General features: G+C 43.0%; 1 protein-coding gene across 5 annotated transcripts; it reads left to right on the top strand.

Annotated features, from left to right (window-relative positions):
- On the top strand, positions 1 to 26048 carry LOC142814499 (uncharacterized). Of its 5 annotated transcripts, XM_075893286.1 has the most exons (7): positions 1 to 142; positions 13722 to 13809; positions 13906 to 13984; positions 16609 to 16677; positions 17907 to 17942; positions 22108 to 22140; positions 25714 to 26048. In XM_075893286.1, the coding sequence occupies exons 1-5, from the start codon at positions 15 to 17 to the stop codon at positions 17936 to 17938; spliced, it is 396 nt and encodes a 131-aa protein (XP_075749401.1). In that variant the 5' UTR covers positions 1 to 14; the 3' UTR covers positions 17939 to 17942; positions 22108 to 22140; positions 25714 to 26048. The 5 variants fall into 5 exon arrangements, with proteins under 5 accessions (XP_075749401.1, XP_075749403.1, XP_075749400.1 ...); XM_075893288.1 differs by lacking the exon at positions 22108 to 22140 and having other exon boundaries at positions 13906 to 13948; XM_075893285.1 differs by lacking the exon at positions 22108 to 22140.
- The last annotated feature ends 1765 nt before the right edge of the window (positions 26049 to 27813 follow it).

Genomic DNA, 27813 nt, shown 5'->3' with positions numbered 1-27813 from the left:
AAATACGGCCGGGGATGCGCACTTTCAATGTCACTGGACAACCTCCGGTGCGCAGACGCTCAGACAAAACTTTGAACGTGGGCTGGAGAGAAGAAAAAAGCTTTTCGTGTACCCACCCATTGCACGGTCCCGGCATTTTCAGGTATTCTGTGCCTAGAACACCATTTGGCAGCTATTTGCAGGAAGCATCGCCAATATATAGTTGTTTTATCAAGTTCACTGATCAAAATGACATATCAGAACATAGGTTTTTTTTTTCTTTTTGGAATCACTGTGCCTTGGAGACGCTCACACATACTTTGGACGTCGTCTGTACCTCACAGGAGCCCATGGTGTACATCATAATCTGCGCCCGACGAGAGATAATATCAGTTGCTCTGTTGCTTGCCGATAAATTGCTGCCTAATTGCTTAAGAAAAAAAAAATAAGTACTCATAAAACTTTAGAGAGAGAGGCTTAGAGAAACGCCAAGGCAGATCTTCACAAGAACACGACAATTTTAGCAAGAAGCTCAACATCTCAACTATTCAGAGTGTCAAGGAGGCTGGTTTTCTAAAGACACAATTTACAACCGAGGCGTATGTTGCGTCTAGTGTAAGTGCCGACAGTCCGACAGCTGAGCAAGCTGCTGGCTAGCGTTGTACCAACGCGGACTGCTATGTTCTTTCAGATAGGGTTTTCTTCGTGCTAGAACGCATGTAAATCTAAGAAAACGTAGGCCTGTGGCAAAAAAGTATGCGTTTTTATGTTTCGTTTTCGCTTGGCTAGACAACAGGACTTGAGTGCGTGTTCGTAGGCCCATAGACTTTTTTTAAAACTAGAGTTGCTGCTTCGCAAACGTTGTTGTCATCCAGACGAGGAGCGTAAAGTCTAAAAAAGCGGGTAAAGGTGAATTCGGTTTTCATATTGCGTGATTTATGAAAGCAAAGCAAGATATGAAGTACCAACAAAGCTCCCACAACTGAAAAGGGCGAGGCTGTTAGTCTCTCTTGCAAGATACTTGCCTGGCTTGGCCAGAAGTGTGCTCAGCTTGAGACGCTGTGCTCTCTGGGGATCATTTAGGTAAGTAATATAGGAAGTTGCTGCTATCGCATTGGTGATGTGCCTAAATTTATATATCTATAAATAGAAGTACCAGCTCTCGACCCTGGACAACTGCATGCTCTGAAACATCTAGGTCAGTATGAACAAAGTGAGGCAAAGCGAAGTGCTATAGTTCCCTTCATCTATACGTGCATGAAGTCGTGAATTTTCAGCTCTCACATCAGAAAGCAATAGCTTAACACGTTTCGTACGGTACAGTGCTATTAGCAGAGATGCTCAGTTATGAAGGGAATTTCATTGTTACGATGAACAAAAAAGTTTATAATGACGTTATTTTTGTGATGATACTTCGTAAATGGTCGGGACGTTAAGTTAAATAGTGTTCCAGGGTGTGACCAACCATGACGACAGCACTTCTCAAACAAGAAAAATTAAGGCAGCTTTGATTCATCGGCACAAGCCTGAGGGAAGTGCGGAAGTGGGTGGCTCACCTTGTTTCTTTTTCTTCTTCTTCTTCTCTTTTTTCAGTTTTTTCTATATCTTTTTTGTCTTTTTATTTCCATTTGTCTCATTCTCTCTCCCTTTCTCTCTCTCTTTTCTCGCTTTTTAATCTCTTTCTTCTTTTGCTTTTTCTCTTTCTCCGTCTATTTGTATAGCTGTCTTTATTCGATTCTATATTTTATCTCTTTCTTTCTCCTTCTGTCTTGCTCACTAATTTTAAAGTATAATTTCAATATATGTTTCTTTTCATATACTTGTCCTTCTTTCTATAATTTTCTGTCTTTCTTCCAATTTTATTGTCTATTTCTATATTCCTCTTTATTTCTATATTTTCCCTTCTCTCTTTCTATATGTGATCGCTCTCTCGCTCATCAAAGTTATTGCATCCCGTACCGGACGATTCCGTGCAGGTGTCATGAGAGCGAATCAGGCTATGGAGGGGAAGATGGAGAGGAACGAGAGGGCAAAAAGAGTGCTTGCCGGTTCATGATGACGACACTTTTACGTTCGGCGTGCATTCACTAACCGTACATATAGGATTAAACAGCAGCGCTGTTAAAATGCTGAACAAATGGCCTCGGATAACAATCTTCCCGTTACTCGGTCACGTTCATTCCGGTGATGCTTTTCTCGTTTTTCTCAGTTGTATACCGTTACGGAAGCTGATTCGGAAGGTGGAATGTCGGTCCTCGTGAGAAAGCAGTTTGTAAACTCAGCGCACACGCTATTTAGGGAGTTCTGCTTTATGACATGTTTATACTGACTAAAAGAACGCCCAAAAGTTTAAGTGTGTAGAACCGAGAAACTATGTCTTGTTTGTTAGTGTCCTGAATTCGGTACAGTGCTCAAAGTATTTAAATACTGGCCTAAAACACAACACGACGTAGGCGACTTTAAAGCAGAAGTGATATTTTCTGACGGGGGCGCACTGATTTATCAGGAGAGAAGTGAAAGACTTTTGTTGACATTCTGCTTCCTGCAGGTCTCATTATTGGTAGCCAGCTCTCGTTGTAGGAACCATCGCTCAATAATTCACTGAGAAGAGGTACTCGTACGATTAACAGAGATTTATTTACATGGTAAGAAGTAAAGAAGTCGAAAAATCGACCAGAGGTGAGTGCGCATCAAGTGAAATGAAGTGATCGAAAATACAAAACGCCTTCGGCTTTTGTAGCACCTCGTTGCCAACCCTGGGCGCATTGTCCGCATCTCCAGCCAATATGGTGTCTGGTGGTCTCGGCACTCCATTCCCAAGGGAGGAGTGAGACCCCCCCCCCCCCCCAATACACATAGAGAGGGCATCGTCTTAGACTGGGCCCAGATATGGTCATGAACACATGACACGAAGATATTACACATGGCACCAAGACTTGTTTTTTTTTCATTTTACTGAGGTCGTTATGACTACATTTCAAGAAATGCACAACACTGATTACACCCATAGGCTAGTAGGGGGTCTAACGGGAGAAAGTATACAAGCAGAATACAATTTGTATATAAAAAAATCAGAACATCAAAAAACGTTGATTTAAAAAAAACGAACAAAGTACAAGAGGATATCGTTGGGATTTAAGGTGACGTAAATGCTCAAAAATGTATATAGAACACATTGTTGCACTTTGTTCATAAAAAATGAAATAATCAATTACAGACAAAACATCAAACTATGTGTAAGGCTTAGTGCATGGTCATTACTATTGATCTACATGAAGCAAGTATATTTGAGTGCGCTCGAGAAAGCCCTAGAATCTTTAATCTGAAGTGATATGTTATTCCACACTTTAGCTCCTACGAACCGTAGTAAGCATTCACCATACACGTTTTTAGTAGGTGGAAGATTAAAATTCCGCAATGTCATGCATCTAGTGACGCGGGACGAGGAAGAAAAGATAGATACATCGAAAGGTACACTGTGTGCAATAACATTATTGATGATGACTGCGGTTTTATGCTGCCGTATGTAATCAAAAGGTAGAATATGCAATTTGTGAGACAAAGACGCACTGGGTTCATTATAGGCTGCATAATCTATAACTCTAAGTGCACGCTTTTGTAATATTTGGATATGATCAAGGTAAGTTTTAAAGGTTCATCCCCATGAGTCCAAGCAGTGTGATAGATGACTATGAACAAACGAAAAATAAAGGACTCTGAGAATATTTCTGCTAAAATAATTTCTAGCAGCCAGTAGCATACTGCAGCTAGATGCTAGCTTAGTACAAACAGAGTTAATTTGTTTTTTTTTTCAGTGTAATTGGCTGTCGAACACTACACCGAGATATTTAAATTCCTTTACATGCTCAAGTTGGCAGTTATTTATAGTAAGTCGAAATGACTCACAGTTTACATTTCGGTAACGGGAGTGAAAAATGGTGTATTTGCTTTTCTTTGCATTGAGTGTTAATTTGTTCACTGTAAACCACCTAAAATATTTTCTAGTTCTTCATTAGCTCTACATTCTAGATCGGCTATGTTATCGGCGGTAACTATTAAAGCTGTGTCATCAGCGTACATTAGCAACTCGGCCGATTTGGGTATGCATGGCAAATCATTTACGTATAGCGAGAATAACAGTGGCCCCAGGACCGACCCCTGAGGTACCCCTGTCTTTATGTTTAATAATGACGATGTAGGATCTTGCATGTTGACCATTTGATGACGTCCATCAATGTAGTTAGAAAAGAGGCTAAAAACTTTGCCGCGGAATCCATAGTGTTTTAATTTCATAAGCAGAATATTATGGTCGACGGTATCGAATGCCTTTTTTAAATCAATGAAGACAACTGCCACAAGAAGGTTGTTGTACAGTGCTTTGTTAATCTTCGGTGATAACGATAACACAGCTGTTGATGTGGAATGGTGTGATCTAAATCCATGCGGATCCGGGCAAAAAGCATTATAATTTTCTAAGAACAGGCGCATTCGTTGTCCAAGAATCTTTTCGAATATGGTGTTTATTATGCTTAACACAGATATGGGCCGACAGCTTGAAGGATCAGAGCAATCGCCCTCTTTATATACCTGCACAACTTTGGCGTTTTTCAAACAAGATGGGTACGTCGACGTACGCAAACAATGGTTAAATACGTGGCACAAGATGGAACTCAAAATATCAATGTTATCTTTCACTAAGCGAGCAGTAATACCATCTATTCCACTGGCTTTGTTCGTGCTAATATTGTCAACAGTGTCATGAATTTCATCCTCACTGATGCAGTGAAGAGCAAACGTATTTGTTAGGGAGGTTGAAAAACATCTCATTTCTTTACAAGAGAATTTTGCCGCTAAGGTAGAGCCGATTTCAGTAATTTCGGTAAAGAATAGATTAAATTTATCAAGTATACGCGCATCGACTACATCAGGTGATAATCGCTGTGCTGGTTCTTTACCGACAACTTCTTTTACAATTTGCCATGTTTTCTTTGAATCGCCTTGTGCTTGGAAAATGAGTTGAGAATAATAGACCTCTTTTTGTTCCCTCATTAGATTCACGGATTGGTTTCTTAACAGTTTGAATTGACCTAAATAATATTTATTTTCTTTGTGCTGTCTCCACTTGTAATACCAGATGTCTTTCTTCTTCAGCAATGCAAGGATCTCTGTTGTCATCCAAGGAGTTAGCGGGGTGTTATATGAGCGTGCGGACACGTTTGAACGACTGCATTCAATGGCATGGCGAAGGGCTTTTGTTATGTTCTCCAATTCAATGTTGGCGTCATCGTCATACAATGTTTCAGACTCGACGGAGTGAATGTGATTCCGTGATAAGTTGTAATTAATTTCGCTTGTATTGCTGAAAAATTGTGCGTTCTTGTTAGGAGTTTTCCTTATGGACACAAAGGTAGAAAGGTGATCTGCTATCGGTTCATTATTAACACCAGCATTCACTTTTGATGATACGTTAGTTAAGATGTGATCAATCGTTGTTGCCGACGTACTGGTTACTCTCTTGGGGGTATGTATGAGATTACGAAAATTGAATGAACTAACCAATTGCGTGTAATGAGTGTAACTAGTGTTTGCGGTGTCTATGTTCATATCCCCAACGATGACTGCTCGGTTCTGGTACTTAGTTGAAAGACAGAAAAGAATTTCTTCCATCCTATCGAGGAATTTGGTGGAATTGGGTGGACGGTAAACCACGCCAATTATGCCAAAACAGTGGAGTCTGATAAAAAGTGCTTCTAGATCGGGAGAGCTGTGGTTCAGGAAGGATATAACTGTATATGCGCAGCCTTTTTGTACAAAAAGCGCCACTCCACCACCACGCGAACATGAGTCTCGCTGATGTGATATGGTTTCGTATCCTGGAATGTTGACATTCTCTCCTTTTTTAACCATGTTTCTGTAGTTGCTAGCACATCAAAGTGGTTTGTATGTTTAGATAAGAAAGCAAGAAGCAAATTTAGATTTTTCCTTATACTGTGGATATTGCAGTGGAATATGTTAGTGTATGTCTTATCTATGAGCTGATCTACTTGAGCTATCGTGACAGCAATTTCTCTGAAAATTCTTGTGGCAGGTGATCAAGAAGAGCAGCTACACTAGTTTCGCGAGATCATCCTCGCATGTAACGTGGACTATATTCGAGTTCTCAGACTTCCTAGAAAGGATTTTTCTTTCGGAAGCCCAGACGAATCTCCAGTTCTTATCTTTCTTTCTCTGTATAGCCTTACCTAATAGAACCTTATTTTCAAGACACAGATGTTCGTTCACGAACACAGGTTGATTTGTACTGAAACCAAGAGTTGACGTGTTAAGCCTGTTCTTTCTTACTGAATTTACTAGTAGATCACGTTTGAAGCGAGACAAGAACTTAACTACAATATTTGGAACATTGTTTGCCTTCGTCGGCACTCTGTGAACAACATCAATATTTTTGGCACTGACCTCAACACGCAAACAGTCGGCATTTTTTTTTCACAATCTCCATTAGGTTTTCCTTCTCAACATAAGGAATGCCTTTCAGTTCAATGTTGTTCCGTCTCGAGTATTGCTGTAGAGGGAGTGGTAGAGGTCGTTAGCCTAGGAGGAACCAACGTCCGGAACGCCTTGAAATTCCCGTGGAGTCGCTCTCGTGGAAAAGTGGAGCGGCAATCGGAGTCACCTCAGTTGCCTCCCCAGACAAAGTACCACTGTGGGATTCAATTTCAATGGCATTTCTTGCCTCATTGGTGATTTTCGCGCTGAAGTGGTCCATCGACACCTTTGTTTTCGCTTGGCTGCGAGGTGTTCAACCGTTATTATTCCGTCTGAGGTGTACGCCCTTTCTTAGAATGCGTCGACCAACTAGTTTTTGCTTTCACAGTCACCGGAAGAATTCCAATGCGTGTGATGGTCATAACACCTTGTTCGTTGTTTATTTAAGCCAACTTTACAATGTTCACAAGATGAATTACCGCAATAGCAATATTCTTATTTCATGAAGCGCTGTGCAATATTGAAAAAGTGCTCCTACAGGCTTGCAATAAAAGAAGACATTAAATTATAGCAAACCCGCATTTCTAAAAGAATGCTGCGCCATAACTTGCTGAATTTCGTAATTTCCTTGAAAGGTGTCCCATAAGCAGATATTAAATCGGAATCTTCAGATGCGTCCGATCAATGCTGCTCCAATAGACTTATGAAAGGACCTATGATGGGTCCCACAGATTCAGGGACCCATCGTGTGTCAATCAAGGAGTAGTGTTAGCAAACATATTGCTACGGTGTGAGCTGGGCTGTAGTATGTGCCGGGTAGGTAGAAGAGAAGGACGACGTTGTCTGGCGCGGCCTGAGGACTCCATCTTTACCACGACTGCTGAACTTCATCCACACCCTGTAAATAAATCCCCCTATCCTTTAATTCAACCGTAACAGGTTTGTGGTGGAGTTGCGTGGTACTCAACCGAGCAACACGACGCTTCAAGCGCCTGATCTACGACGAAGCCGCCGCCTTGCTGGACTGCCCCCGTTACCACTGGCAGCTGAGATGTCTCACGGCGAAGAAGGAAACCGGATCCCCGCAGCTGCAGACCTTCTACCAGTCCCAGCAGCACCGCTAGTGCCAGGTTCGCGTGCGGCTGGTCCCTGGTTGCGTCAGGATCTGATAGTGCCTCGCACATTCGGTGGCAAATCTGGTGAGGACGTGGACGCCTGGCTCACACAATACAAACTGGGAGCAAATACTACGAGTGGGACGTGGTGACCCAGCTGACCAATGTAGTATTTTTCTTAACAGACACAGCACTCGTGTGGTACGAGAACCACGAAGATGCCCTCACGTCATGGGATCGCTTTGTTTCCGAAATAAGAGCGTGCTTTGGAAACTCCGTAGCTAAGAAAAAGCAAGCAGAACAAACATTACTGCAGAGAGCTCAGATTCCAGGAGAGACGTGCACGACCTATGTCGAGGCAATCTTGAAGGTCTGCAAGATTGTCAACCCTTCTATGTCAGAGGAAGACAAAGTTGGCCACCTGTTGAACGGCATTGCCGAGGACGTGTATCAGTTCCTCATCAGCAAAGACAGCCTCGCTACGGTAACCGACGTCATAAGCCACTGTCGCACATTCGAGACCCTGAAGATGCGACGTATCACCCCCAAGTTCGGTCGCCTACCGAATGTAACCACCGTGGCAAGTGTTGACGAATACAAGCCGCTTGATCTCGCGTCGACAATACGCAAGATCGTTCGAGAAGAGCTCACTCGACACGCTCACCCGACGCCGTACGAAGCTACACCCACACCGCCTCCCTCTTGCCTTCCCGTGTCAATTGCCGCAGCAGGCATCGATGACTGCAACTACAGGCCACCCTCACCACCGAGGTCACAGCGCAGTAACTATTCGCTGCCGAGGTATGAAGACCGCTTCAGTTACCCCCATCAGCCAGCCAACGCCTATTACGACCCGAACGAAGATGTACCTGTACCATTACCACGTCAGCGCAATGCCTTCCAGGAGTACGATGCATACCGCCAAGCCCCTTTGTGCTACCGTTGCGGTATCGCCGGGCATATAGCTCGGTTCTGTCGTCGACAGAGAGAGCCGACATCCTGGTACCATTCTCCATCAGAGTTTCCGCCAGCGGGCACTGGTCACAACAACGGTCATTGGCCGGCCTATTCCAGGAGTACCTCACGGCGGGGAAATCACTGTGGCATTTCTCCCGCTTCTGACCGTAACTTGACGCCTCCATCTGGTCGACTGCATCGTTCTCCTTCGCCGGGACGACGCCTGTCATCACCACCGCCGCCGGGAAACTAGCCAGCGCGACCGATGGAGGTGAGGTCGCACAACAGGATTTGCCTCAGATTCCTCCGCCAGTTATAATGTCCAAGAACAAGATACGTGTTGAAATAGATGGCTTTTGTACAAGTGCTTTGGTAGACACTGGTGCTACGATATCAGTTATGAGTCTTTCTTTCAAAGTCGCATTGGCCGCAAAGCCATGTTTTCTTGGGGCGAATCAACAAGGTTTCGTGGTGTTGGTGGGGAAGTACTTCATCCTGTCGGAGTTTGTGCCGGCAATGTCTTATTGGCAGGAAAGGTGTTCCCAACAGAGTTTGTTGTGCTGCAACGTTGTACCCACTATGTGATTCTCGGTCTTGACTTTCTCCAAGGATGTGGCGCTTTCGTCGACTGTGGAAGCGGTGAACTTTCCGTCAGCGGTGACATTGTTCCTGCCCTCGTCGATGAGGCGCTGCAGGCCACGAAAGTCGCTCTGATTGTTTCTGATGAGCTGACAGTGCCACCATGGTCAATGAGGTCAGTTGCGGTGTTCGCCCCAGAATCTGCCACATCTTTTGACGCCATCGTTGAACCTGCCATCGTTTATTGTGCTAAGAAAGGCATACTCGTCCCTCATTGTTTGGTGTCTGTTGATGAAAAAGCAACCTTTCTGTGGGCACTGAACTGTTCGCCAATGCCGGTTGTGCTCCCTCGAAGAATGAAGCTTAGCGTCTTCGATGATTTCACTGAAGGTTCTGTAGCGGTCGTTAACAATGATGAAAGGGAGAAAGGTACAGTCTCTGGCAAGCGCAGTTGCTCTTACGAGTCGCAGATCCTAGGCATGATTACCGCCACTTTGCGGTCACACGAGCAGCAGACGTTACGCCATCTGTTGAGGCGACATGCTTCTGTGTTTTACTTTTGCCAATAGGAGAAGCCACTACCTTTACCATGTTCTCGCGCTCACCATAGGATTGACACCAGCACTGCCCGTCCGATCCGACAAAAGCCTTACCGAGTGTCGTCATCAGAACGAAAAGTTATTGCCGACCAGGCTCAGGAAATACTGAAGAAGGGTGTCATTGAAGGTCGTGTAGCCCGTAGGCAGCACCGGTCATCTTGGTTAAGAAGAAAGATGGTGCCTGGTGGTTCTGCGTTGATTACAGAAGACTCAACGCCGTGACCAAAAAATATGTATATCCGCGGCCTAGGATTGACAATGTTACACTCGGCTTCGTACTTTTCTTCAATAGACCTACAATCAGGATATTGGCAGATACCTACGCATCCTTCAGACAAGGAGAAGACCGCATTCGTGACGCCTGATGAACTGTACCAATTCAATGTGGTGCCGTTTGGGCTTTGCAACGCCCCCACCACTTTTGAAAGGTTTATGGACTCTGTCCTTCGTGGTCTTAAATGGGAGGTGTGCTTATGCTACCTGGATGACGTCGTCATTTTTGGGCGTACCTTCGAAGAGCACAACCTCCGTTTAAGCCTTGTTTAAGACTGCGTCGGAAAGGCTGGCTTGATTTTGAACTCTAAGAAGTGACGGTGTGGTGAACGACAAGCTTTAGTCCTCGGTCACCTAGTTGACAAAGATGGTGTCAGGCCAGATCCCCGCAAAATCGAAGCAGTCGGCACATTCAAACCACCCCGGACACTGAAGGGACTTCGCAGCTTCTTGGGCCTATGTTCCTATTTTCGCCGCTTTGTGTCCCGATTCGCGGACGTAGTACACGCACTGACGAGCTCGTTTCGATAAGACAGCCCATTCAAATGGACACCTGATTGTGATGCCGCATTTTCTGAACTGAAACTTCTACTGACATCTGAGCCTATTCTTCATCATTTCGACCCTTCTGCTCCCACAGAAGTGCACAGTGACGCAAGTGGAATTGGCATCGGAGGTGTGCTTGTTCAGCGCCATGACAATTCAGAGCATGTTGTTGCTTATACGAGTCGATCTCTAAGCAAGGCTGAAATGAATTATACGGTGACAGAGCAAGAACGTTTAGCGGCTGTATTCGCCATTCAGAAGTTTCGATGTTACCTCTACGGTCGTCCATTCACGATTGTAACAGACGATCATTCATTATGTTGGCTTGTTACCCTCCGAGACCCTTCTGGCCGCCTTGCTCGATGGGTTTTACGCCTTCAAGAATTTGACTTCAGCATTTCGTACAGAAGTGGCCGACGTCATTCGGACGCTGATTGCCTTTCTCGCCTACCTATTACCACGACGGAGGACAATGCAGATACCCTTTACATCTGTTTTGCTGCGGTCTCTCACACGTTTTCTGACGTTAATATCTTCAAACGAGAACAACTTAATGATTTATCTTTAGACCCTTTGTTCGTTGACGCTCGGAATCTCAAAGGCAGTGGTCGCTTTTGCATTCGTGATGGACTGTTGTGCAAAACGAATTACTCCGCGACCGGCGCACGTTATTTACTGGTTGTACCTCAAAGTCTTCAATGCGACGTTCTCCGTACCATGCACGATGATCCAACGTCAGGACACCTTGGGTTCATTCGCACCCTGCATCGAGTGCAGCAGCGTTTTTACTGGCCTCGAATGCGAGATTTTACGAAACAATACGTCTCGAGCTGCGAGAACTGCCAGCGTCACAAACGACCTACCAGTGCACCGCACGGCCTTCTTCACCCAGTAGAACCGCCTACTACGCCTTTCGAGCAAGTGGGCATCGACATATTGGGCCCGTTTCCGCGATCTTCGAACAACAACCGCTGGATAATAGTGTGCGTCGACCACCTTATCAGATACGCCGAAAACGCTGCGATACCATCTTCTACAGCTGATGGCGTCGCTGCCTTTTTGTTACGCTCCGTTGTTCTTCGCCATGGTCCACCTCAAGTAATTATCAGCGACCGCGGTCGCCAATTTATCGCGGACGCTTTGGAAGAATTGCTTCGCCTCTGCACTTCATAGTTCAGACATTCGACACCATACCATCCCCAGACGAATGGTCTTGTAGAACGTACCAATCGAACTCTGACTAACATGCTCGCTATGTACGTCGCATCCAATCACAAAAACTGGGATGAGATCTTACCCATTATTACTTACGCATACAATACAGCGAAGCACGAGACCACGGACTTCACGCCCTTCTACCTGCTCTACGCTCGATCACCACGCAGCTCCCTTGATACAATCCTGCCATTTAAGCTCCATACCGATGAGTCCGTGGCCGAAACATTGTGCCGGGCTGAAGAAGCCCGCCAAATTGCTCGCTTGCGCACACTGGCATCACAAGATCGCTCCAAACAACGGTACGATCAACGCCATGATGCTCTTTCATTCCGCAAAGGTGAATTCGTGTGGTTGTGGACCTCCCAACGAAAACCTGGTTTATGTCAGAAGTTTTTACCGCAGTAAACAGGCTCCTACGTCATTGTAGATCGTTTGACTGACTTGGACGTACGTTGTGGCACGCTTGACGACACTTCCTCGTCGGTCAAATCGAACGCAGTTGGCGCACGTGGCTCGCCTCAAGAAGTGTCATCCCTTCAGTGACTTAAGCTCGCGCAGCGGGCTTCGTCTGTGAACCGGGGATTACTACGGTATGAGCCGGGCTGTAGTATGTGCCGGGTAGGTAGAAGAGAAGGACGACGTCGTCTGGTGCGGCCTGAAGACTCCATCTTTACCGCGACTGCTGAACTTCATCCTCACCCTGTAAATAAATCCACCTATCCTTTAATTCAACCGTAACAATATATTTCTTAACTGGCACATTGTTTCGTGTGTCGCTACATGCGTCCTTTTCCTTTGTGTCATTTGCCGGGTAGTAATCCGGAAATTGGTTAGGATAGCGAGATTTACTGTAGAATCAATTCCAAACTCAAGAAGAGCAAGGCAGCACGCTTGCCGGTTTACGCTGTAGCGTGGGTGTTTGTCCCAGCGTGTAAGACTCGGTGCGGCGCCGTATACGTTGGATTCCGGTCTCGCACCGGAAGAGGATTTCTTTTTCAAAGCACGGTCCCATCGGGTTGACCTTTTGTACGCTTTACCATTACTAGCTGGCTGCATCAGTTAACATTAGCTGGTGAAATAACATGGCAAGACGCACGGGATTGTAGTTCTTTGATTCCGAAAAAGGAAAGACTCACTAGTTTTAATAATATAAATAATAGTTCAAACGAACGCACGCTGCAACGGGAGTATTATGCCTATAGTTTGCTTCACAGAAGGGTTCTCGGCTTATTCAGCTTACTTGAATTTTGTGGCGTATTGAGATGGTCGATTTCGAGTGCACAAGAGGACTTTGAAAAATGGCCGCACATTCGGATGGCAGAATTCGAGCACTCCAACTATATTTGAATGGTTATTTAAGAGCGTCAACGTCTAGGCAGCCTACATGACAACTTTTTTTTTAGGGTGGAGGCATCTCAAAAAGTGCCCTAAAAACTCAGCCAAAATCAGTGGGCAACGGGGCGCGCTTTTGCCAGCTTCCGCCAAATTTAGCATAGTTGTTTTGTGCACCACTTTTTAGGGCCAGCCGTTCCCACTCAGATTGTGAGGTGTGCTCGGATGGGCAGACTTTGAGCATGACGACCCAAACTACCAACCGAATACATCATTAGGAAGAGCTAAACTGATGCTAGATGAATTATACAAGGTTATTTAAAGAGCCCCGAATAAAAGTCTACCTTTTGTTGATATTACATGTGTGCTTTCATGGTATGGGCGTATTATTGCGCTTTTGCTGCTTTTGTACGTGTGATTCCATTGTTTACAGGAGGTGACACTCAAAAAAATGGTTGCGCATTCTAAAAAAAAATAAAGGAGGGGGTGGAAGACTGAACAATTATTTGGTTTGCTCGTCATTTTAACGAGTTTTAAGTACCACAGACAACTATTGTAGTGTTTCATTCGTATAACTGGAGCAGACCCTGATGGTTGTCATAATGACGCAAAAATTGGTTATTTACACTTTTTTTAGGGTAGCAGCGCCTCCCGAATACAACATGCGCCGCTCGACGTTGCTCGTAATATACATGGTGGTACTGATGACGGAATCGCTGTGGACGGTAAGAAAACAGAGCATGAAGTACAATAGACTTGTTACTAAAAAGAACATGTGATGGGTACAAGAAATTTTGTCGTCTATCTTCACTCGCGTACAGGTTCTGGCTGAGGATATTGAGCGGGAAGATCAGTATGGAAAACGTACGTATTGGCTGAAGCAAAGAACGAAGCGATACGGTAATCTACTTGATGGTTACTCGCCTAGTCGGGCAAATAACGTTCAAAAATGAGTATGCTAATTTTGCTCATTCATTGAGCGTCCAGCTTGCATGGCTGTTAATTTTATTACAAGGCTTGCGAAAACTGGCAGCGGCGTCTCTACCTGTCCTGCCTCGGCTGCGCTAAGGAGGCTCAGGTTCAAGAGTGCATACATTCACGACTTGAAAAGTTTCTTCACAATGAATTGCTTTTTTACTCAGTCAAAATAAATTGGGTCGTTTCGGTGGCATATAATGTTTCTAGGCATGTCGATGGAAGCGAAAATACTCCGTTGTAATTAGATTTAGGTGCATGTTAAAGAACACCAGGTGATCGAAAACTCCGGAGCCTTCCACTACGGTGTCTAGCATAATAATATGGTTGTTTTGGTACTTTAAGCCCAGACGTTTATTATTATTATTATTATTGGTACTATTAGTACTTCTATTATTAATAATATTATTATTGTCTGGTTCTTCACAACATAGTGTATGTTAGCGCGAATCATTAGTCGATTCCTAATAAACACACGTTTGTTCCTGGCCGCTCTACAACCACAAATCTTGCTAGTTTCATGACGCCAATCTCCCCGCTTATTTCTAAGAGAGAGCAGGTTCAGGTAGTTTACTGTGATCTGAGCAAGGCGTTTGACGTAGTCCGCGACTCACTGCTTTCGGTTAAACTTGCAGACTTTTATGTTAACGTGTCTCTTGTGAATCTTCTGCACAGCTGTGTGCTTAATAGATCATGTTATGTTGCCGTAAATGGCCAAGCGTCTTCCTTGTACAAAGTGATTAGTGGAATCCCTCAAGGTTTCGTATTAGGCCCCATCTTATCTTTAGTTTACGTTAGTGATGTGTTTTCTTGCAATCCCTTATTCCTCTTTTCTGTTGATGCAAATTACATCAAGATATTTAGGAAATTCATTCAGGCAACGACGGTCGGTTGGTGCAGTAAAAATTGTGTTCTTTTTTCAAATGGTGTGACAACAATACCCTTTCCCCGAATTCCTCAAAGACCAAATTCCTGAGTATATACTAGTTAAACATCCATTGTGTCATTTACATACTCTGTTGATACCGTGCTGCTACGTAAGCTTTAGGAGATCAGTGATCTTGGTGCTATTTTTGATAGCACGGTAAATGTTTCTTCCCACACTAAACGTACTGCCATGCATGGCCTTCGTTCATTCGGCTGTGTTTGCAGAATCCCTCGAGAACACAGGTTTCGTAAAGCCTTCCACAAATTGTACACCACATTATGTCTTCCTCAAGTTGAATATAGATCTATGATCTGGAATGATATTGCTAAATCCGGCAGTAACGTCATTGAGCGAGTCCAGCAAAAATTCATAGGCATTTACAACCGTAGTTTTGCTAGAAATCACTCTCGATCTCGTTCAAACACCACTAATTTATTATCATTGCCATCGTTTCATTGCCGACCAAATAGCGCTAATGTGTTATTTCTTTATAAGCTTGTGGATGTTATCACAGCCTGTTCTTTACTTCCCAGTTGTATAAATTTTCGGATTCTGCGCACGTTAACCAGAGATAATCGACCATTTAATGAACTTCTTTCCACATTCTACTGCTCACAGAACACTAAGTTCCTGTAACGTTAATTTTCATGATCTTGATGTTTTTCACAGTTCACTGTCATTGCTTTTAGCTCAGATTTGCACTGTCTTAAAAGAGTTTTACGCAATGTACAGATTATTGCAGTTTCCGTTTTTCAGGAAGCCTTCCACATGTATAGTTGTGTATATTCCCCTTTATTTCTCACTGCTATTCCATGATTCTTCTCTTGTCGTTTATTTTACCCATTTTGCGCTAACTTCTTTTTGTCTGTACGTTCTCACTCTTTTTATTTGATTTTCTTTCTGAAGGCTGTCTGTATAGTATTGTTTATTTTTACTGTTTTATTTTTGCATGCGACTGCACAAAGACCTATAAGTTGTTCCTAGGCACGTAAAAATGATTTTTTGATTACATTATTATTATTATTATTATTATTATTATTATTATTATTATTATTATTATTATTATTATTATTATTATTATTGTTGTAGTTGTTGTTGTTTTTGTTGTATGGCATTTTTATAGAGCGAAAAAGGATATAAAAGGCCTATTTTTTTAAAGCTTTTTTTCTTTGGTGTGCTGAAAATGTTGCATTTGATACACTGTCAACTCACCCAACAGCAAGTCTTATTTGACATTTGTTACAACCCGTGCCGTCCTAAATAAGTAATGTTGCAAAAGGCGGAGTATTTGCAGTGCGTTGCGCTAAAATAATTATCATACCAGGATTAGTCGCCCTTCTCAAGTGAAACCTACTATCTCTCTGGCGAGAAGTTATAATAGAAGTTATATTAAAGCAGATTTGAAAAAAAAAGATATTGCTAATATATGTGGCAAACTATGCGACGTACATTTGAATGATGCCCAACACCTTTCATTGTGCAACATCATACACGGAATTCTTGTTGCATGGCATCCCCCTCATCCTGGTCATCATCATTATGATCATCTTTATCATCCTAGTCATGAATCTGCACTACCGAAAGTACGTTCACCTGGCGCATCATCAATGTATTTTTACAGTTGGGTTTGGAGAAGATCAAGAGGAAGCTGGCCTTCTCGGGAAGATAAAAGCGATACCCAAGAAGATCGGTAAGAACACTAAGATCGTGTGAGAAATTCGCAGGACCTCTTTAAGGTTAATTCGGTCAATCAATCGCTAAAACGTATAGCACAGGAGCTGATAAAAGTTTGCTGCCATATTCGTACAAGGCTCTTGAAGCCAAAATTGTGCTTGAGAGTATACGTGCAAGCAGGTCTCGATGATAGACATGTTAATGTAGTAAGAACGGGGGCACCAGTCAACGAAAACCACTCTCATGGACGAAAATAAAAAAAACCCCGCAACTAAACCACTAGCGTGGAGAGGCATAGTATACGCACCGATGTTATTGCCGAAACATAATATTAGACGCTTTTCTAGCTTCTTTCAGTGCTTACGGAAATGCTGCTACACGCTCTCGTGTCGTGCTGGTTGCAATCAGTTTATTACAAAAACGACTCACGTGAATTTTTACGCTCTATGGCACTTATGCGAGCCTATATTGTGGTCGTTCAGTCGCGGGGAAGTGATGGGTGATACGGTACTCGCAGACTTAAACGTGATAATTTGGGGCTAAGTAACGCACACGCTTTCGTTCTCACCGTCTAGTTCATGTCACATACCACGGTTCTTTTCGCGAGCACATGTACGTCAGCTTCAGCCGTTCAGACTCGCAGTGACTTGGCGTGCCTATTACTTGCAATTGCTCATAGTATTCTTTGTACACAAACAAACAAACAAACAAACAAACAAACAAACAAACAAACAAACAAACAAACAAAAACAAAAAACGACGTAGTGTTTCAATCAGTGAGTACTGTAGATATGTTTGTCTCAAGTTCTTCCTTCTTGTTTCAAACGGCTTTCGAGTTTTGCAAATTGTTCATGGTTTTACGTTACTACAAACTATTGTTTGTCCCTGCATTCAGAGGTTCTAAATGGTTCCAGAATCATGCCTACTAAAGCAACATCCGCAAATGAAATCGAAAATGTGGTCCCAGCAGCGAACGCATTCATACATATTATAAACATCAAATAAACCAATAATCTCCCTCGTAAAATTAGAGGTATGTGAGCTTTGTGATGCATCTGCATAAGTGTAACTGAAGTGCATGCGATCTGCTCGCAAGCATTCTGACTCCGTGACCATTTCTCTACTGTGAACTTACATCTTACTTATGGCATCGACCTTCACGGTGAAGTTGCTGTTCGAATGGCGTTTCTTAATGCGATGAACATTTGTTCATGTCAAAGTATTGCGCTCTTGCTTGCGTTGTAGATTTTTCTAAACCATATTTTGGACTCTTCTGAACACGTGAGTTATGTTTCGATAATCGTCCTTTCACTGACTGGGGTGAATTATATGCATGCAAGTAAAAACCTTACTGGCGTATTTATTCAATATGCATGAAGAACAATATCTAAGCACCCTGTAAACACAGTACGCTAATGGCCATGATGGGGCATTTAGTCGAAACTCAGTCATGATTCTTCGTTACTGAACGATGACGTGACAAGCGTTTCCTGACAAGTAGATATAAAAACCCTCTACCTGAGAGCTACAGGTTTTGAAGAAACCGTATTACTGCGCGCTGCGCCATGCCAGCGTGATTGACTGAGGCTGCCTGTGTGTTTGTGCGTGTGTGCTATGGCATGATCTACAGGTCTATCTCCCTTTTCTCTGCCTCGTTCAATCGCCTGAATCCCGTTAACACTATGTAGGGTAGCAAACCGGTTATCCTGGATTGGTTACACCTTTCTTTTTCTAACATTTCTTCTCTCTTGCTACTGCCTGCCGCTGCATGCAGCATTGCTTGCTGTCATATATGTTTAGATGTTGTTTGCATCTCTCTTTGCCCTCGAAACACTTGACGCAGAGTTTGATTTGACCTTTTCCAAGCTTTCGAGATGCATTTTTTTTTCAATTTAGAGACACAGCAAGGCACACATGGTTATCTGCGCAATATTTAAATAAAGGGTGCTTTCTATTGGGATTAACTACAGATATCATGTGTGTTGGAATGTTTGGATTGTTTTTCGTTACGCTTAGCCAAGAATCTTCGCACGCTTAGAGCCATGTTACACGGGTACTTGCTTAACACTGTAGCGCTCAAATTACGGATTTATGAACACCATACGCCGAGTGGTGCGAGCTGCCGCTCAAACTTTACGTCAAGTCTAATGTCGCCCTTGTTTAGGAGTATTCGCCCGTGTTTACAGAGTATTGTTATTGTTCGGAATAAGCAGCGCCTCTTACGAATACTACATGAAAATGTGCACGTGACTCGAAAAGGTAACCGTATTTTGAGTGGGCATAAAAAGTGTCATGCATGAAAAATTAACTGGACGCGGCATGAAAGCGACGGCAGAAGCTCGTCGGTCCGGCTGAAAATGGGATGACGCAGGTGCTCTCTCGGATCGCGTCAGATAGATAATTAATTTTTGCAATCCGATCAGTCGAAAGAGTTAGGTCTGCACGGCGTTTTCACCTACGTGGACCTTTACGTTGAAAATGAGGTGAAAGTACGAGAAAATCTTGCGACAGAGTATCCATGCAATAAAGCAGCCCAATTAATCTCCTCCTTGTGAAATTCAGCTTCGCAAGTTCGGTGAACAAATCACATGACGTATTACAAAAATTAAGCACATGATACGTAAATCTCAAGCAGTACATCGAGCCGAAGCATGTTCAGCTCTCAAATAAAGTCGAGAGGACGAGAATACAAGCTAACATACAGTGCCCGCCTTATTTTCGCTGTGTTATACTGCTATTGGTGATTAACGTTATGTATACCTCACTTATTTTCTGTGACAGATCAAGTTCTTAAAACAGAGTTGGAATTAAAATGAACTTTTGTGCACAGCTCTTATTACTTGCACAATTTATGTTTGTACTTTTGTTTCTTCTTAAATAAGTTGGATCGTCATTATTGTTTTTGCCATTGATGTTGTTCAGTGATCACACATCATTCATACCTACTTGTATATATATTCTATTTATTCATCCTTAACTGCCCACGTTTGGTTACCTATATTGACCTAAATGGCCTCGTTTATGCACCAAGCGAAAAACAGTATTACTCAGACCAAGCATGAAGCATCGCGTTATTTTTCTTTCTTTCTTTATTCAATACTGCAGACCTTGTACAGATCCAAGCAGGGTGGGGGAAGAATAAAACAACAACAAAACGGAGCAAACAAGTATAGTCATGCAATTAGCAATGAGCAATGATCCCAATGCGCTTAAATGCTACAATGAATCATTCCAGTCTGTTACGGTGCGGGGAAAAAAAGAAAATTTGAATAAATCTGTTCTCGAAAAATAAGGTGTCAAAGAATTAGGATGATGGTGGCGAGTAAGTCTTGATGTAGAAGATGAAAGATATGGTGAGGGGTTAATCGCTAGTTTATGATTCCAAAGGAGGTAAAGAAATTCCAAACGTGCAGCTTTCCGTCTCAGTGCAAGGTATGGAATGTTGTTAGCCTGCATCAGTTCAGTGGGTGAGTCATACGGTGAAAATTTGGAATAAATAAACCTAACTGCTTTTCTTTGCACATTTTCTAGGTGATTAATGTTGGTTTTAGTAAAGGGGTCCCATACTACACATGCATATTCGAGTTTTGGCCTAATTAGTGTGTTATAAGCAAGTAATTTAACAGCTGGAGGAGACTGTTTGAGCTTATGTCTTAAAAAATATAACTTGCGGTATGCAGAAGAACAAATGCTATTTATATGTGTATTCCACGACAAAGTATTAGTAAGAGTTACACCTAAGTACTTGTATGCCGTTTCCTCATGCAATGGTAATGAGCCTAGCCTATATTCAAAGGAAAGTGGAGCTTTTCTGCGAGAGAAACGAAGATATACTGTCTTACCAATATTAAGTTTCATGTCCCATGTGTTACACCATTCGGAAATGTTAGCAAGAGCAGTGTTAAGGAGGTGCTGATCGTTAGGTGAAGTGATTTCATGGAACAACACGCAGTCATCTGCAAACAATCTAATTTCAATGCTAGGATCAATGACTGTAACGATATCATTAATGTATATCAAGAACAACAATGGCCCTAATACACTCCCTTGAGGAACCCCGGAACCAACCGGAAGATAGCCAGACCGCCGCCCATTAACTTCCACACACTGGGATCGATTAGTCAAATAACTCCTAATCCATGTAATTAAAATTTCCGGAAGTTTGATTTTTCTGAGTTTTAAGATCAGTTTGTCATGCGGAACCCTATCAAAGGCTTTGCTGAAATCTAGAAATATTGCATCGATTTGACCATTTTTATCAAAACATGAAGCGAGTGAATGAATAACGGTAACTAATTGTGTAACTGTCGAGTAGCCTTTTCTAAACCCATGTTGATGATTAGAGAGAACTGAATGTTCATCTAAGAATTCATTAATTTGATTGGCGATAATGTGCTCAAGAAGTTTACAACAGGATGATGTAAGTGATATCGGTCGATAATTTTCTAATAAAGATCGATCACCTTTCTTGTGTATGGGAACGACTCTGGCTACCCTCCAGTCATCCGGTAGTTTACCATGAAGTAAAGAATTACGGTAAATTATAACAAGAAACTTTGCAATATACTCAGCATATCGCTTCAGAAACATGTTAGGAAGGTTGTCAGGACCACATGAAGATTTCGTTTTCAAGTTCAATAGCATAGAAACCACGCCAGGGTAAGAGATGAAACTGACATCAGAGGGATGAAATGTTGTGTGATTGGCTGGACAAACACCAGACTTACTAAAAACACTCTGGAACTACTCATTCAAATGACATGCGATGTCACCAGGATCATTAACAATTGAGCCATTAATAGAAATTTGAGACACTGGCTTCTTTTTTTCGCTTATATAATTCCAAAACTTTTTAGGATCTTCTGAATAAAGTTTGGTAGCACCGTCTTAAAATAGTGATCTTTCGAAGAGCTTACCGCACGTGCAAGGTTATCTCTTAGTTCTTTTAGATTGCCGATAGATATGCATTGTTTTTTTAATCTCTTTATTTTTCGCTTCAGGTGGATGATTTCACGCGTCATCCATGGTGTCTGCCTATTAACTAGTTTATGTTTGGTTGGTACAAACGTATCTGTACAGAAATTACATATATCTTTGAAACGGCACCAAAGTGAGATGACATCAGTGTCGGTGAAATCAGTTAGACATGTTTCCAAATGTTCTATTATGGATGCATCGTCTGCACGTGAGTAGTCTTTGAAAGAACGCTTCACAGAATTATTTGATTTCATAGGAGCAACAATGTGTAAGCAAACACTGACAAGAAGATGATCAGAAATACCTTCCACAACTTGAACTGTGCACTCTGATAATTGTCTGGGTAAAAAAACCAAATCCAGTACTGATTTCGAAGTACCTTGAACACGTGTTGGTTCCCGCACTATCTGCACTAGGTCGTGAGTTAACATTATACTCAGTATACTATTGAAATGATTGTTGTTTTCAGAAAGTGATTGAAAGCGTTCCCAATTAACGCCTGGTAAGTTAAGGTCCCCTATTAAGAGTATTTTATGTTTGTGGAATTGAGACAGGTGTTTTTCTAGTTTATCCAGATACTCAGGGGTGGCATCAGGAGGCCTATAAATGGCACACAGCAAAAAGTTATGGCCCCAGCATGTGATTTTTACGCATAAACATTCTAGGCCGGGGATGTCTTGCAAAAGAACAGCATCTAACGGGTTTTTAATGAGGACAGCCACGCCGCCTCCTCTAGAAGCCCTATCCTTACGAAATATTTGATAACAAGGTGGGAAAACGTCCTCATCACATATTTCAGTCCGTAGCCACGTTTCAGTTATGACGGCAATGTGGGGGTCTTGTTCTAGTAAGGAGACTTCCAAAGGTACTGTTTTATTTATTACACTACGAGCGTTTAGGTTGATTATACGTAAACTCTTGTCATACTCATTGAAAACGGGTCATATGTCAGACTGCTGAGATCGCTGGTTCGTTATTTTGACACGCATGTTTTTAGTCTCATCCCAAAAGTATAGCTCTTTATCGACCTTTAGCTTGTCATGAAGCAAGTGCACTTTTTTACCTTGTAGTTTTTCTGCTTTCGCGCTTTCCCACAGAAACTTCCGTTTCTTCAAAGTCGCTTGCGAATAGTCATTTTGAATAGATATGCCTGATCCTCTAAGTTTGCGACAGCTATCGAGTATCAGTTTCTTTTCATTGAAATTTTGGAGATAGACAATGACCGGGCGTTTGCTGCCAAGGCGTCCAAGCCTGTGGATGCGGCCGATAGATTCACATTGTACGTTCATCTTATCCCGCATTATCGTCGTTAGAACTTTTTCTTTAAGAAGCGCTTCCGTTTCCTCGGGGCATTCAGAAACGCCATGAATTATTATGTTTGACCGCCTGTTTCTGTCCTCAAGATCAGTTAGTTTCTTTGACTGGAATGTGATAACGTGTTCTATGGATTTAAGCGTATTTTGAACTCCGTCTTCCGGTGATGAAGGTAGTTCAGACAGCCTTTTTTCAATATGACTGACCATCTGCTGAAGGCTACTGATCTGCCCTTCGACATTAAGTAATTGCGCTTTCATTTCTGCAATGTCATTGCGGATTACAGTTTGACCTTCAAGCAACTGCTCAAACAATTCTTTCTGCGTGGGACCTGGGTTAGTTTCAATGTCCCCGCATAGAAGCAACTTGCAGACGAAAAGACATTCATAGGCAAGGTTAAGGCACTTCCGTGGGCACGGCAGGACAATAATACCACGACAATCACTACGAAGAGAATAATTGTTATAACTGACCTGCAGAACGCAGAACAGAGATCTGGTTAGCGTCATGGCCAAGCCGCGTCCTTCGTGCCCACAAAAGGCAAATCGGTGAGGCGTTTCTTTTATAGCATTTTCTTCGAATGACGTCACGCAGCAACTGCCGATTGGTGTCGCCAGCGGAGTCAAATTGCCAGGGTGGAACCACAGCGGAATTTGTCCGGCGGTGATATCTGGAGGAAGTTGATACTTGTCGATGATGCCGTCGTTTTCCCAGCACGTGTGGCCTCTCACAGCTGAAGATGCGCTAAACTGGAAAATGCCCTGCAGAACGCAGAACAGAGATCTGGTTAGCGTCATGGCCAAGCCGCGTCCTTCGTGCCCACAAAAGGCAAATCGGTGAGGCGTTTCTTTTATAGCATTTTCTTCGAATGACGTCACGCAGCAACTGCCGATTGGTGTCGCCAGCGGAGTCAAATTGCCAGGGTGGAACCACAGCGGAATTTGTCCGGCGGTGATATCTGGAGGAAGTTGATACTTGTCGATGATGCCGTCGTTTTCCCAGCACGTGTGGCCTCTCACAGCTGAAGATGCGCTAAACTGGAAAATGCCCTGCAGAACGCAGAACAGAGATCTGGTTAGCGTCATGGCCAAGCCGCGTCCTTCGTGCCCATTTTGACTGTGTACAGTAGCCAATTTGAAGTTTTGTTTCCAATGTGGCAACATTATAGGTGCTTTTGCAAATTACAGCTCTCACTTGACGTCCGCATCAACGTTGGTATACCCCCTCAATAGCTGGTGCTTCTGTTTTACTTTATCGCTGCATGCCGCAATCAGCTTTTTCTGCTTGTCTTTCCGATGCTGAGAGAGAGGCAGAGAGAAACGGATAGGAAAAGGTAGGGAAGTTAACCAAGCTTTCAGCTCGGTTTTTAAAGCTGAAATTCAAGAGGGTCCTGGAGGCTCCAGGATATCAATACAGTGAAGTAAATTGGATATATATCAAAACGTTTATTAAAAAAAGAAAAAAAAAGCAAGGGGAGCATATGAATGGGGCTCCTATTCCATGGCTCCACTGAATTGAGGGATGGTAGTCAGCTTTTTTTTTTATTTATCGCCATATAAAATAACTCAGTCCTACTACGAGAGTGATTTCAGCGCGAAGTCGCGATTGCTGCTTTGTACCATTGTATAGGAGAGTGGTGTTCATAGGCAAAACCCGCGATAAGTTATGGAGCAAAGCTCTGGTTTACATGAACACTGCACACGCTTGGCTTCAACGAAAGATGGCACGAGCGACATAGCTTCAAGGTCGGTTTCAAAAAAGGCACGTTTGTATAGTTAGTGTGCCTGTGTAAATGGTTACGCTACTGTACTTTGAAAGAGACCCATGTTTACGCTTATTGTTGACGCTTAAAATTCCTGCGTGGTCTTGCTAAGCTAGTGGTACCGTTTTAATGATTGATACCACATCTTTCATTACTCGTACTGCGACGATACTGGCTCGTAAAACGCGAATCGTGAAGTATGCTGATGACGAAGGAAAAAAGAGTGCTGCTGTTGTGTACACTTATCATTGTAGTCCTTAGAAACCGCAAGGACAGCTGAACGTGCGTAACGACAACGTTGTCCTCCGCGGTTGTGCGATAGTTGCGGTGTTCGGCTGCTAACCTGGAGGTTACGGGTTCGATCCCTGCCGTGGCGGTCGTATTTAAATGAACGTGGAATGCTTAGAGGCCCGTGTGCTCTGCAATGTTGGTGCACGTTAAAGGACATTAGATCGTCGAAATTTCTGGAGTGTTTCACTACGGCGTCTTTCATAGTCGTGGTTTTCGGTAATAATATCTCATATTATTGTTGGTATTATTACTATTTTTATTATTATTACAACGTTCACACAGAGCGTTCAACTTTATATAGAGGTTAATGGTTTGTTAAGATAATTTCTCAAATAAAATGAATAACAAAAGTATTTCCTTCATCAGGCAGGAAAGTGAGCGTCGTGTAAGTTTAGGTAGTTTAGCGCAGTAACAATTGTAAAAAAAAACGAAAAAAGAAAACATAATTGAATGAGAGGTCTGCTTCAGAATTTACATCTTGGGCGAGTATGTTGGCCCCATAAATTTCGATAAAACCGACCAATATAAGTGAATAAAATATATACACTGTGACGCGCATCACAATCGCATCGTGGATTTGATGTCTCAACGAGTTGCGAATTCATATTTCAATTGTACTTATTGAGACATCAAAAATAGTGCAAGTATGCATAGCGATGTCAGGGGATCAGAACGGTAACGAATTTACTTTTTCTTTAAAAAATACAGGTGGCATGGTGGGCGACAAGCTCAAGGCGATTCGAGAGAAGATTCCTTTGCCTGGTTGAAAAAGCACATTCTTTCTACTATCACTGTTTTGTTTCTTACCGCTTTCTGCGCATATCTTGAATATAAAACCAACACTCAGGTTGGGAGCCACCATATGTCTCAATAAAATCACTCTCTCAAGAACAAAAAAAAAAAATTCGACGCACCCCAGAAAACCTGTTTTTGTTGCAACGCAATGTTTCTCAAGACCTGCAGCTCTGAAGAGCACGTAAGGTGATTTTCAAAACACATTTGACGTGGCCAAAAACGCCATACAAATAAACTGCAGAACAAAATGCTTGTTTCGCGTCTTTTGTGTGTAACAGTAATTCATAAGCGTTGTACATTGTTAGCCGAGTTATCCGTTCTGCTGTATATACAGTGCTCAGATAGCCAAACTTACGCGGTATTAGTAACAAACCTCTGTCTGCTTTTATTTATTATCCCCGCCCCCCTTGGGTACTTGGGACGTATAACGGGTGAAATAGATCAAGTTTTAGTGCAACTGATTAAACCACCCACAATTATTAAAAGGTCAGGTTTGGCGACCACTCATCACCATACCACCTGCAAGAGGTAAACAAGAAATTAATTATCATCTTCAATATACACAGTGCTTGTCAAATTGTGTTATTGCTTTAGCGTAGTCTTTGTATTTACGCATACGATGAAGATGTGCGCTTGTGCTGCCCTCTGTAACTGCGTTCGGGTAGCCAGCGATCATTCAGCGTTCACCAGTGCACCAATCAAGAACTTCGCATGACTGCTACATGGTTTTAATACCACTTGTTAATTGCTAAGCACACTACATTTACTAACTGCTTTTGACGGAAGTCGTTCTATTACACTGTGGTGTAAATAAGCTGGCCGTATTCTGTACAGGCCACATACGATGGAGAAACAAGCTTTTCTCAATTAACAGTGATTGCAGGGGACACAAAGTGAGACTGATGGGGGATACTATGTCATTGATGGTTGCAAAATTCAGCAATGTTATGATCGGCCTCCCTGGCTTAGCGCCGCTTGGACGCGTGGGACATTGGGGATGCGCTTACCCTGATTTATTTCGGGTCACAACTCACAGAGATGCGCCAATTGCGGCGACAACACCAAAGTAGTTTTTCCAATTGTATAGCGCAGTTGTCTCCTCTCGTAGAACCCTTTGAACATGCCCGACCGACTGAAAGCCTGAAAAGGGCGGTTTGCAGTCAAAACGGCTTAGAAAAGCTGGTCATATCTGCGCGGCTCTGTTCTTCAGAGTGTAGCGGATAATAAGCCAAGTGTAGGGATTCGTATTCAGATGCATTTTCCGCGTTCTCCGTGGTGCCTTCATGCCACTGTTTCCACAAACCATGGTCTGCCCGGTGCTACACACACATCACTGAAACGGACTACAGAGTTGATTGAGGAGCCAACGTCTTCGCGCTACGCTGCGTCATGCGCCTGTTGCAGGGCGCAGCGCTTTTTCCATCGCCATGGGATGAACTGCGAGTGCCTTTTTTCCCTCTTTCTCTGCGTTGGGAAGGAGGCGATGTGTCCTACTCCCATTTTGTGGGCGGAGGTGAAGAGGACAGTTTCATCAGACCATCCTAGATTCAATTGTTTTCCCCTGAAAGGAATCTTGGGAAGACGTGGACTTTCAAACGCGAGCACCGAGACGCTTCGAACAAGTTTCCGAAGCTACCATTATGCTTTCAATGAGAACTTCCATGATGTTACCATAAATCACGTAATCACGCTACCGTCAACATAGCTGGCTCCGGTCCAATGGGCAGACCTCCGACTACATCATTAAGAACAAACAAACAAACAAACAAACAAAAACACGTTACCACTCAATTGTGCTCATATTGTATGCTTCAACGTAAGCAATAAGTTGATCAAGAAGCCATTCCTGATGCAGCTAGCTGTTAGGCGTGATTTACACGAATTATTACTTAGTTTTACAGTGCCAATTGCGTAACAGAAGTAATTCGACCAAACTGCAGAAGTGCCAAGTATTCAGTGAATAAACTAACGCGAATGCGTTGCAGTGAAAAACCCACAATTAAAACACACAAA

Source organism: Rhipicephalus microplus, chromosome 4 (genome assembly GCF_043290135.1).
Source record: "Rhipicephalus microplus isolate Deutch F79 chromosome 4, USDA_Rmic, whole genome shotgun sequence".
Classification (NCBI taxonomy): domain Eukaryota; kingdom Metazoa; phylum Arthropoda; class Arachnida; order Ixodida; family Ixodidae; genus Rhipicephalus; species Rhipicephalus microplus.
The sequence above is the reverse complement of the archived record's forward strand: the minus strand, read 5'-3'. Positions and strand labels throughout refer to the sequence as shown.